The sequence below is a fragment of the Gobio gobio genome, assembly GCF_949357685.1.
Source record: "Gobio gobio genome assembly, chromosome: 6".
In the NCBI taxonomy this organism is placed as follows: domain Eukaryota; kingdom Metazoa; phylum Chordata; class Actinopteri; order Cypriniformes; family Gobionidae; genus Gobio; species Gobio gobio.
The window spans coordinates 5,406,066-5,419,155 of record NC_137102.1 but is presented as its reverse complement, the minus strand read 5'-3'; the positions used below and the strand labels follow the sequence as shown (position 1 = coordinate 5,419,155).

Here is a 13,090-nt window from a genome sequence, read left to right as displayed (position 1 = left end):
TAGTAAAAGGTATTAAATTCAACTTAAGAAGTTCTGTATATACCCTGGAAAAGGTATATGACCATCCAGTGAATATTAGTTTCTCTTCCTCTCTATTCCGATTTCGTTTTAACTCCTACGGTGGCCGATTTAGTCCAAGATTAACATGGCTTCCAGTTCGACCTCGTCCACTTTCGACACGGTGCCATCGAGTGTTAAAACGCCAAAGGCGAAGCTTGAATTCACGGGTATGTCCCTCTTTGGCTAATGTACTTTCAAGATGGAGGGGCAACATGGCGACCCGCATTCGAACCCATTACCCGTATGTATTTTCAATGGCATATTATAAACTTACGAGAATACTTTATTACTTGAAAGAAGTAAATATACATTAATGAGCACATATATTTTTAGGTGTTTTTAGCTAAGAATAAACTAAAAAAGTTACACAGTGTAGCTTTAAATTGTAATGTAGATGCATTTTCTGTGAAGCTGCTTTGAAACGATATGTATCGTGAAAAGCGCTATACAAATAAATTTGAATTGAATTATGTTTATGTCTATGGCGAGTCTCGCAGGTGCTGTGCTACTCCACAGCGGTTCTGTCCCGAACCGGACTTAAATAGTCCGAATATAAACACTTATTATAAGTGATTCAGGATTAGATAAAAACACGGTTTGGAAAATGGATTCATGATGTACTCACTCATTATATACATTTTGTAAACTTTAATTTAATAGCTTTTATGGTATTTTTATTATAATTAAAATTGCAATCAAGACTTTTTTTCACTCCGTTTTTATTTATTTATTAAAAATTAAAACATTCCTAAACATTTCCTTAATGCACCCCACCCCCAAAATCATTCTCTATCTGTCTGTTCTCTCCTCTGAGCCCTCTTCTCTAGGGAGATGCTTCTAGTGTAGCTGAATCAATCTTGTGCGGGCGGCCATCACTGGGCCCATATTAAATATCAGGGGCGGATAACTGGTGAATAAGCACAGCAGACCCCATGCAATTGATTTTTCTCGTCAGCACGTCGTGAGCACGCTCCTCTCACCCAACTCTAGTCAAGTGTTCATCCTCGAATGGCTCCAGCACAAGCTTGTTTGTCAGCTCCAGTCTGCGATTGAAATTGCGTTTGTTAGCCGCGTTTTCCACGACCCACAGTTAAAGGCGTGACTTTGCACACTGTTGCTTGATAGGTTTGACTGAGTGTGTGGAAATGAATGCTAGTGAATGATGTTATGAACGCCGTGCCTCTGTCCAAGCGTGGGTGTGTGAGTAGGAGGATGAAAATGGACAGAACGGGATTCCTAAGTGGAGTTGCAGGAGCGTGACAGCTTAGATTGATTCATTGCTTTCCTCCGTGGAGACTTTCTCTGCTTCGCCCTCCCTCCGCATATAGCGCAGAGCCCTTTAGACTAGCCGTAGCATTGTATCGGGAAGCATTAAGTGTTTTAGCCGGCCGGGGTATGAATCACAGCAGCTGTTTGATGTCATAGAAAAGAGCGAGCAATGAGCGCAACCCGCCCGCCACCCGTTTTATTAGCTTAGCGCTTAGCTCCAGACGTGACACACACTCGTTTATTTAATATCGCCCGCAATATTTCTCCCAGTCTGTGCCCGTCCTTCTCGGCCCTCCGTCTGAATCTATCCATCTCTCCCAGACAGTAGAGCCCTCTCTTCCGAAGAGCACCTTTCTCCTTCTGCTGATTTGATCAGGTATCACAGGATGTTACGTGATATTGTCTTATGAAAGGGGCCAGGGAGATAAATCTCAATGATGATATCATTAATCAAATCCTGAGGGGTCATGAGAAGGAGGAGGGAGGTGTATTAACTCTTTCCTGGCTGAAACAAATAGCAGTTGTTGTAGCTTTTGAGGTTTATCTTGATATATTGGTCTTTTTTTCGTCATGGATGAATTCGTCATGCAAACTTACGGGAATGGCTGTGCCATTGTTTCATTTCCAATTTCCTGAAGTGAGGGGTCTTAATGCGAGCAAGCTTTAAAGAGGCTGCATAAGCAGCTGAATCATTTCATTCCACTTCCAGCCTGAAAACAATCACAAGCCCCACTGTTTGTAAAACACATGCATTTCAATCTGCAATGAAAATGAGACTTGTCCCCTTTAGTTACAGTGATTCATTCAGTGTGTGTGTTGGAGTAAGAGTGTGTTACTGTGTGGTGGCGAGTTGTGTAAATTGTACACGTGTGTGTCTTTGTAAGGCTGATGAATTCTCCGAGCTCTCCTGTGCCCAGATGGGTAATGATCTCTGGGTACAGGGGTCGCCTCTATCCCCGCTCATTCCTCACATGATAAATGAGGGCTCCTATGCCACCCATGTAATCACAGCAACATTTCATGCTCAACTTGAAGCAACGTAGCAGATTTCTGTGTACCTCCACAATAATCGAATTTTTACAAATTCATTAGTGATGATTTAGTTATTTTGTTTTTCAAACCCTTTTCCCTTTAGCTGCTTTTCTACAGTAGCAGCCATGTCTCCAAACAAGAAACGCATTTGAGTATTAAGAAACACTAAAACAACAATTTTATATGTGACCCTGGACCACAAAACCACTCATAAGGGGCAATTAAAAAAAAAATTGAGATTCATACATCATATAAATAAGCTTTCCATTGATGTATGGTTTGTTATGATAGGACAATATTTGACCGACTGGAATCTGAGGGTACAAAAAAAGGTAAATATTGAGAAGATCTCCTTTAAAGTTGTCCAAATGAAGTCCTTAGCAATGCATATTACTACTAATAATACATTTTTGATATATTTACAGTGGGACAAAATCTTCATGGAACATGATCTTAATATCCTAATGATTTTTGGCATAAAAGAAAAATGGATCATTTTGACCCATACAATATATTGTTGGCTATTGCCACAAATATACCCGACTGAAGTATGACTTGTGTATATGTGTGTGTGTGTGTATGTGTATGTGTCAACCCTCTTTGCACACCTTGGCAATAGAATCGGCATTGGCTAGTAAAAATGTTTTGAGTTGCCAGACTGATATATACTTTATTATATTATACTTATTTATTAAATGTATCAATATCTTTGTAAAATGGCACAGCTTTTCAAATATCTGAACGTACACGCTTAACATCAGTCAATCAAGCATTAGACTATGTTATGATATTATGATAATCAAGCACTATTTAATGATAAAACGTCAGTTATTAGAACTAAAACTGTTGGTAACCATGTATAAATGCATATCATTTAACTGAACTTTGGACTGGTGGTGGTGCTTAAGATATTCTTGGTGTTTCTGTTAAAAAAAATTGATAATAGTAATTATATTATTATTAAAAGATAATAATAATAATAATACAAATTCTACTACTAATAACAATATACAACGCACTAAGGATTGATGAGCTGCTGGGTTCATGAATATTAATCACATTGACAGCATTCGCTCAAACTGATTTGCTGAAATCAAATCAGGGACAGAAAAAGATGAGCGCCAGCCAATGAGATTGCCGTATGTGCATTAGTTCCGCCCACTACTGGAAAAAACAGCATATCTTCTGCTTGTTCTTAAAAGCTGAATAAATTCAAATGAACTCTGTTATTTTGACAGGAAAATACAACAAAGAATATTGTTAACATGTAGCACGTCGATTTTGAGTGCTATGCATGCGCGCACGTGCGTGTGTGTGTGTGTGTGTGTGTGTGTGTGTGTGTGTGTGTGTGTGTGTGTGTGTGTGTGTGTGTGTGTGTGTGTGTGTGTGTGTGTGTGTGTGTGAGAGAGAAACGCGCTCAACAAAGCGACAGAGTTCTTCACACTAGAGTTTACTGTACGTCAGATGAGCTGATTTGAAATCGTATAGATCGCTTGACGAGAGCGAAACTTGTTGTTCAGTGAGTAAAATTATATTTATGCTAAACTTATTCTTAGCATCTAACACACACACTGGCGAGTAAAATCTGAGAATTTATTAGCCAATGGCTAGTGATAGATATTATTTAAACGCCCAGAGTGACGATTTACTCGCATATGCGAGTGTTTTACTCGCATTGTAGAGGGTTGTGTATATGTGTGTGTGTCTGTCTGTCTGTGTGTGTATTTGTAATATTAATTTGTCATAATATTTAAACAAATTAGTTAAATATAAGTTTTGTTTCCTTCTCAATCAGCCTCTTGATTTAAAGTATACACCGACCCTTTCTATAGGATTGATTGTTTGTCAGCCAAGTGACTTTTTAAAGATCTCTCTGTATCTGTCTGTACTTGTAACTCATGTGTTCTCTTGTCAGGCCATGTAGACCTATAGATTAGACCGCCTTCTACAGTTAGGCTCGGCTCTGATGGAGACGGATGGTCAAGGGGCAGGATAATGAAATGAGAAATAGCCTCACACTCAGAGGCGGGCCATAATGGCAGTGCGAGACAGCAGCAAAGGCTTCTTCTTGTTTAAACTTGTGCGTTTGTTGCTTTACAAATGAAAAATATAACTTAACAGAGAGTGATGCCTGTATAAAGCATTAGGCTCGCTCGTCCATCATTGGTTTTAACATCCACATTGATTTTTAATATAATGGGTGTGCCATTATAGACCACAGCTGTAGGTAGGACATTATTAGTTTGGATGTCAGTGCTCATTGTGGTTTCCTTAGTAACTTAAATTCCTAATTGAAATGACATTATTCCTTCCCTAGATGACGTCATTGGCATTATTCAGCCTGTGTTTAATGTCTTTGAAACCCCCTCACACACACACTCAACCGGACCGTGATGGTTTTCTGTTCTGAACTCGCCCCGCCACCCCTCTCCAGGTTTTACACCTGCTTTCGTATTAAAACACAACCCGGCTCGCTCTCCGCCAAACCATCTCTCCATCCATATAAAGACCTTCTTTTATTACCCGAGGGAATTAAATAACTTTTAGAATGTGGTTTTCTATAAAGCACCACACAATGAATATTCATGCTGGAGCGGGTCGGGCATTACTTGGGGTAAAAGTTGTATTTTTTTGTTGGGCTGGTGACGGCATACGGGCAAGTGAACCGCAGCGATTTATGAAGCTGTTAAAGAAAAACAGCAGACATGGAGCATGGTACAGCTACTCTCCTGTCTGCTTTATAAGCATGCACGCTAATCAAGACTAAATGCTTTTTTACAAGCTGGCCACTAATAAGAAGAGATTTTAAAACTTTATAGCCCCTGTGCTGATTGTAGGCTGCAGGGAATTGACCATCCGGACAGCTTGCTCTCCTTAGTCAAGGTCGTCGTATTGTTGGGGCTTTTTGAGAGACATCTAGGTGAGGTTTAGGGTGACCTTGGGAAGAGTTTTGTTAGCATCTTCCTTAATGAAAATCTATTTTCCAAATGCATGTTATTGATCTTATTGTGACCGATTCATCTGAGCATGTTTCATCTTTTTGACATTTGTTTTGATCTTGTAATTCAATCTTCCGACTGACTTCTTCTCTGGTGGTGTACGCCGGACTCCTCCAGTCATTTAGTCTGCCTAAACACTGCTTCTCTCTTGCAAACGACTGCAACCTTTGCCTTCATCCAATCAACAACCGATGAATTGAACACTCCCCTCTCCACATTTTCTCTTTTTGTGTTAATCTGCTTAACTGGGAAGTATGTCACAATGCATATAAAAAAATCGCTACTTCTGTCATCTCGGCTTTAAAATAAATAGGATGTTTGATTCCTGGCTGGCTGATTTTAAAGGGGGATCTATTATGCACCTTTTTTACAAGATGTAATATAAGTCTCAGGTGTCCCTAGAATGTGTGTCTGAATTTTCCGCTCAAAATACCCCACAGATCATTTATTACACCATGTTGTAAATGCCCATTTTTGAGTAGAAACAAAAACATTCTGTGCTGCTTCCCGCCCCCTATCCAGAATCGTCCTGTGCATTTATAGCTTGCGCATTGGATAATCTAGCCTGGTCCTACCTGACTCTCGTACATGTCATTAGTACGATGAATCTGGCCTCTCTCCATTGACAAGCGTTAAAGTCGGCATGAAATAAAATGTTACAATTCGTATCTTTATACTTAATATTGTAGTGTTTACTATAACTGATTTATCTGTGCACTTCATTAATTAAAAAAAAAAGAATTTACCCATATAATATTTAATTAAATACGTTAACCTTCCTTCCCCCCTTGAAACGACTTCATGACGTCATGTGCTATGACGCGAGGGCGAAATATGGTGGTTAGGTGCATTTTTTTTTAGTATACACAATACCTTCTTCAGGAAGGATTTGAGTCAAAAAGAGAGAAATGTATGAGAAATAAAAGCTTTTTTATGTAACACGTACTCAATATAGTCGGGCGATCAGCTTGTCGTTACAGCTTGCCCTTATATAGGAAGAGCTGAGAAAAAAGTTTTACAGAAATAAAGCCATAAGAGGCATCAAATTAGTTGAATCTGTAGCATATACCAGCGAAAATTGAGAAAATATGCTCAGTAACATGTAGAAAATATTAGAGAGAAAAGAAGAGATGGGTCGAGTTTTTCTCCACAACTGAGTGCAAACTGGCATTCAAATCTGCCTCCATTTTGTTAGCAACTTCCAACGATCCAATGAATTCCGAAGGACGAAATCAAGCCCCGCCCTACATTTTTTCTAATTTCAGAAGCCATTTAACTCGGATATGCGTCACAATAATGAGAAAAGGACGATCTCAACTTCCGTTTCACGCCGACTTTAACTTCCTTGAAGGCGGGTACTCTGTTGAAGTTTAACTGCCAGGTTATCTGCCATAACCAATCGCTAAAGTTTGGTTGTGACGTATTTCATACGTTCGCCTTAACCAAGTCCTTCACCACTAATAGAGCGAGCTGGAAAAGCAAACATTTCCTGAACCCCATGGGGAGGACGGCCATGACGGCCAACATCATGGCCACCAACAAAACCCAGCAAATATTGTTCTTGCTCCGGCTATAACTTCTGGATATTCGGTAGCGGTGCCACGACGGACCAAATGGCTTTGCTCGCATCTTTCTCCGCCGCCATTACTGAACTACAACTCAAACTAGCGCACGACATCAACGTCATCGTTCTCAGACACTCCCTCTGTTCGCTGATTGGACCGGTTAAAATTTGGCCAGAGAAAACCAGCGAATATACCCCAAACCCAGACGACGCACTGAAGGAAAATGGAAATTGAGCAGAAGTAAGAAGGAGGGTGGAGCCAGGCTATGGATACTCTGCCTAAACATCAGTTTGTTTTTTTTATTATCATCTCTATGCATTTTAAATCCATATCAGTTTAATATATGGTTTACTGAGCACACGCATCCAAAGCACGCGCACAGAAAGCTGCCTGTCAGACGGTTCGTCCCGTCAGTGTTAAACTAATTTTTCTTTAGAGTCTTATTTTGCTTAAACTGTCAAATACACAGAAGGTTAAAAACACACCAAGTTCACATAAACACAGTCGGTTATGTCTGTGAATGTGAAACCGCAGGGTAAGATATCGAATGTGTGTTAGATCTGTGTATTAAAGGGACCGTATATGCAGTTAATATGAATCAAACAATAAAAGAAAAACAAAATCACAGTGCTCTTGATAAAATAACTTAAGTAGCTTTATTAATAATAAATTTGTTACTTTTCATTTTCCGCCAGTCTTAGTACACGATGCAACAACAGAAGAGTCAAGTTTTAAATAGGAAAATATCGAAACTCTTTGGTCATTTTTGAGCGAGATGCTAACGGTCTAATCAGATTCAATGATCTATGCTAAGCTATGCTAAAAGTGCTACCGCCAGACCCGCAGATCGGCTGAATGGGTTCGAAAACGGTAAAACTCAACTATTTAACGCTAGGGGAGTTGGAAAATGAAAAATAGTGGCGTGTTCCTTTAAAAGCTCTGGCGAGGAGATAAACGTGATGGACTGTGTACACTCAGGGGAGGAGCTAGGCTAATGAGGCTGATTCTGTGCCAGTTGTGGGCGGGGCTTGTTCCAATGTGACATCACATGGAGCTCATTTTGAGACACCGTTTCAGATTTAAGGGGAAAATAAATAGAGTGGATGGATTTTTACAGCAATAGGGTGGTTGTGTACACACACTGCAATGTTCAAACACAATATACATGTGAATTTTGCCTAATAGTTCCCCTTTAAGCTTTACTTCTCAAGGTGCCCATGATTCTTCAGTCACTCTGTCATTGTTCTTCCTTTAGGAGATACCGAGTCCATAAATGGTCCTTTCCGTTTTAATGGCTCTTCCTTGATTTACATTCTAATACTACCTGATTACCGAGAGGCCGATGTCCCAGTATGTGTGTGTGTGCTGAGCTTGTACTCATTGTGGAGTCACACAGGCATGTAATAAATGAAGCTATTGGAAAAGGCAGTGGAACGGCAGGCACTAATCGGGGGGATTGTGCCTAGGAGAACGCTGGCGCAACGTTAAATCAATACTGTAGATCAGTGCTCCATCTGGCTGGAAAATGAGCGGATCACCATAAACATCTCGCCAAGCGCCTTGCCGCACAATCAATGGTTGCCATATTGATTTAGTTATTGCAAGTTCATATGCTGTGGACAGTGTTAAATATACATTCAGCAGCTGAAAGACATTTGTCTGAGGGATGCTTAGCGAAGGCCTGAGCGGTGAGAAGTTGGAGGAACTGTTGCCAGTGTGACCGCCCAGTTTCTTGGTTAATGAGATCTGAAATTAAAATGGTAGGACAATAAAGTGAAAAATATTAGTTCATTTTGGCATCATAGGTCCACTGTTGGGGTTGGGACGTCTGTTTTTAATTTTGCTGTTTAAGGTTTGTCTGAACAGCTTGGCAAATGTAAACTGCACAACCTTTTAAAAGAATTTCTTTCATTTTTGTTTTTTAACCTGCAGGATCACAGAGGACTCCACAGCGACCACACTGGAGGCGCTAAAGGCCCGTATACGAGAACTGGAGAAGCAAATCCTCAGAGGAGACCGATACAAGTGTCTCATATGCATGGTGAGAACTCTTGCTTGCCAATATTGTGCGCGTTCATGTGGTTGTGTTTGGTTATAACCCATCCTTAATAACATGCCGTGGTGATATAACCTAACACCCGCAATCATGCACCCAGCTGGCTGAAGCTTTGTGATGGTTTGCCTCCTTCAGCTTCAATCTCTAGCATGGCCTGGAAAATTAACACTGACAATAAGGCTCTGTTCTTCTAGCTGTAGTGGCCATCTTGTTGGATATCTATGCTAAAGCTTTATTCCTGTAGGTGCTAGGGGTTGCACCAGACTTTAATGCTTTAACGCTTTAAGCAGGCTGCCAGGCTCTGTTTCCAACAGTTAAAAATGACAAATAAATAAGACATGCTTGATTATACCATCTGGAAGCTAAAAATTGATCGGGAGAATGCACGCTTATTGTACAGGTCAGTTAATCACCGTTCTAAATGCGTGCTGCATTGTAACACACACACACAGCTCGCTCATCACGCGGAGATCGCGCGCGCGCAGAAATGCATCAACACTGTTCTGTGATGTATCACTAAAATAGCTTCAAAACTGAAAAGTTATAACATATTTCTTAGTAACTACAACCCACAGCTTATTAGTAAAGAGACGCTGGCAAGTAGAATTAATTCACACGCAATCGCTCTCTCCACTAATGCATATAGCCTACATAATCTTTATTGTGCTACTTTATCTGTTTCTGATTCAGAACGAGCAGAAATCTGTGAGAAATATAACGACGCAAAGACAAAAGAACTGATACAAAAGCTGTTGTAGTAGGAGCAATAACCTTATGGGCAGCGCTGTGATATATGCCATAGCATGCACAAGAAAACTTGTGTTCGCATCTCAAGGTTCAGGGTTATTTGTTTATTAAAGGGATAGTTCACCCAAAAACGAAAATTTGATGTTTATCTGCTTACCCCTAAGGCATCCAAGATGTGGGTGTCTTCATTTCTTCAGTAGAACACAAATGAAGATTTTTAACACCAACCGTTGCTGTGTGTCACTCATATAATGCTTGTCAATGGGGTCTAATTCTATTAGAGTAAAAAAAACCTGGACAGACAACTTCAAATTAAACCCTGCGGCTCGTGACGACACATTGATGTCTTAAGACACGAAACGATCGGTTTCTGAGAGAAACCCAACGGTATTTATGTAAATATATCACCTCATATCAGACGAACGCTTCAGCTCTCCAGACTGCCATCACTTCCTGTAGGTGAGGTCAAAATTCCGGCCGGGTCATAGATATATATACATAGATTCCTCATTAGTGTCTGCGTGGATCGCTCGAATGAGGAATCTATGTATATATATATCTATGACCCGGCCGGAATTTTGACCTCACCTACGGGAAGTGATGGCGGTTTGGAGAGCTGAAGCGTTCGTCTGATATGAGGTGAAATTAATTGCATAAATACTGTTGGGTTTCTCTCAGAAACCGATCGTTTCATGTCTTAAGACATCAATGTGTCGTCACGAGCCGCAGGGTTTAATTTGAAGTTGTCTGTCCCATGGTTTTTTTACCCTAATAGAATTAGACCCCATTGACAAGCATTATATGAGTGACACACAGCAACGGTTGGTGTTAAAAATCTTCATTTGTGTTCTACTGAAGAAACGAAGACACCTGCATCTTGGATGCCTTAGGGGTAAGCAGAAAAACATATTTTTTGGGTGAACTATCCCTTTAATAACGTCATCAGCGACTACTCTACTCGACTTTCATCACATAAATGTCGACTTGGAAAAACTCGGAAGTCGTTCGACCCCCTAGTTCTGACTAATCATGCGACTGTAGGTCTGGAGGTTGATTAGATCCATCCCGACTTTTCAGTTTCATTTAAATGTAATAAAACATCCAGAAAGTCACCCAGATTGATCAGTTGTGGCCTTGTCGAGAACATTGTCCTTAATAAAGATGCTTGTAAATGTTTTGATGATTTAATTAGACATTTTTCTGTTTGCTTCGGTCTCATGTGTTGAGTGTTTCCCAGTGGTGATCTACTGCCACCTGCTGGTTATTGGACGTAAAGCAGCCCAATAAATGAATTGTCAGTTAATTATTTGGACTGTTACCTTCTGTTTTAGACTTATCTAGCATGATATCCACTCATGCAAAAACACCACAGAACTCCCATCCATTTTATCTTTGCTCAGTGTTGGCCGATAGCTTCACCCGTTGGTCTTATGTGTGTGTCTGTGCCTGCCGTGGTGGTTTTCTCAGTACCGCTCTTGAATATCCCTGCAGCGGAAGCCACCCCAAACAGGGGCAGAAGGCAAGAATCAGGTGGCCAAGAGGCAGGGGAGCGCAGAGGCCCTGCAGCTCGGCGTGTACTGTTTGTACAGAGGCTTCCTAACGGACAGCAGTGGGATTAAGAAGCTGCTCCCACTCCGGAGGGTAAGGCTCTCTGTGCTCCCATTGGCCTAACCCCGCCTGACCCATGCCCCCTCACTGCCCGCCCGCCCGCCTGCCTCCCATGGCCGCTCTTTGCTGTGCTGGTGCTGTCTAGTGATGTCTGTTGTTGTACATGTGGTTGGCTGTAGATGTGAATTGTTCACTTGACCTGGTTAAATTAATCATTTGTCGTTCGTTTCTCTCTGTCTGTCTCTACCTCAGGACGCTTATACAATGCCACTCACCTCCATCCAGTGTTGGCATGTGCACTGTGAAGAATGCTGGCTAAGGACTCTGGTAAGAATGACACATTTGCTCATTAGTGTGTCCTTAATGAATCCCCCCCCCCCATTTAAGATGTTCTGTTGCTTTTATGTGTTTCGTTTTAAACATTTGGGCTAATTTGGGACCCTGGACCATCATCTGAATAAGTGAATTAATAAGCTTTCCATTGATGTATGGTTTGTGAGGATAGGACAATATTTGAAAATCTGGAATCTGAGGGTGCAAAAACATCTAAATATTGAGAACATCTCCTTTACGGTTGTCCAAATGAAGTCCTTAGCAATGCATATTACTACTAATAATAATACATTTTTGATATATTTACGGCAGGAAACTTACAAAATATCTTTGTGGAACATTTACTTATTATCCTAATCATTTTTGGCATAAAAGAAAAATCGATCATTTTGACCCATACAATGTATTGTTGGCTATTGCCACAAATATATATTAAAAAAATAATATATATATATATATATATATATATATATATATATATATATATATATATATATATATATATATATATATATATATATATATATATATATAAGATTTATAAAGATTTATTTATTTAAATGACATGTTCAAGTTCCATTAGTTCCAAGTGAAAGCAGTATAAATAGTTTTTATTGTTTTTTTGCCACTGTTGCTCTAATAATCGCCAAAAACAAGATATGCTAATACTGAGTGTTTTTTTTCAGTCTATACATGCTAAGAAATACATGCTAAATCATGCTCATTTTTCTCACACATTATACATAGTTTTTTATCCATGAATATATGCACATTCTATTATATTTTTGGAAGGGTTGAAATGAGAGACCAAGAATGTTACAAAAAGCAACTTGGATGCTTTTTTTGCAATTTTGCAAAAAAAATGAGGGATGCACTGAAATGAAAATTCTTGGCCGAAGCCGAATCCCGAAACGCGCTTTTTTTTTTTTTCTCCATTTATTTTGCCATTTTTTTCACCATTGCATAAATTAGCTTTTTTACTATTTTGTCTTGCTTTTAATATATATATATAAAGATTTTTTTTTTTTTTTTTTACAAAACTACAATTTAAAAATATTTATTTAACACTGAACATTTTTAGCATTCCAGCATACATTATACAAACAAAGCACAAAATAACTTTAAAAAATATATATATATTTTTTTATTTGGCCATCTTATCTTATCTTTGGCCCATTATGCCTACAGGTATCATAATCAAATTTTGTTTGTTAGTTCATGAGAGGTTTTGTGAACCTGAATAACTCAGCACTGAATAAAAACTCTGGCTGTTTGAGCAGTGAGTGGAGTCTGACTAACTTAAAACACATTGGCCATTGCGTACAAGAGATCAACAGCAATGTCACGTTGTAAATGGATATATTTGACGTTCTACAGACACAAAAATGCACTGGAGCATTTGCTAATATATCATTACAGTA

General features: G+C 39.5%; 1 protein-coding gene across 2 annotated transcripts in view; it reads left to right on the top strand.

Annotated features, from left to right (window-relative positions):
- Window positions 1–13,090, top strand: part of rnf220a (ring finger protein 220a) — a gene marked incomplete at its 5' end in the record, with an annotated part of 170,342 nt that overhangs the window by 147,643 nt on the left and 9,609 nt on the right. For both annotated transcript variants that reach the window (XM_079820325.1, XM_079820326.1), the window contains 2 exons: window positions 8,858–8,966; window positions 11,589–11,663. In XM_079820325.1, the coding sequence (XP_079676451.1) occupies window positions 8,858–8,966; window positions 11,589–11,663 (184 nt within the window). The remainder of the gene's footprint in view (window positions 1–8,857; window positions 8,967–11,588; window positions 11,664–13,090) is intronic.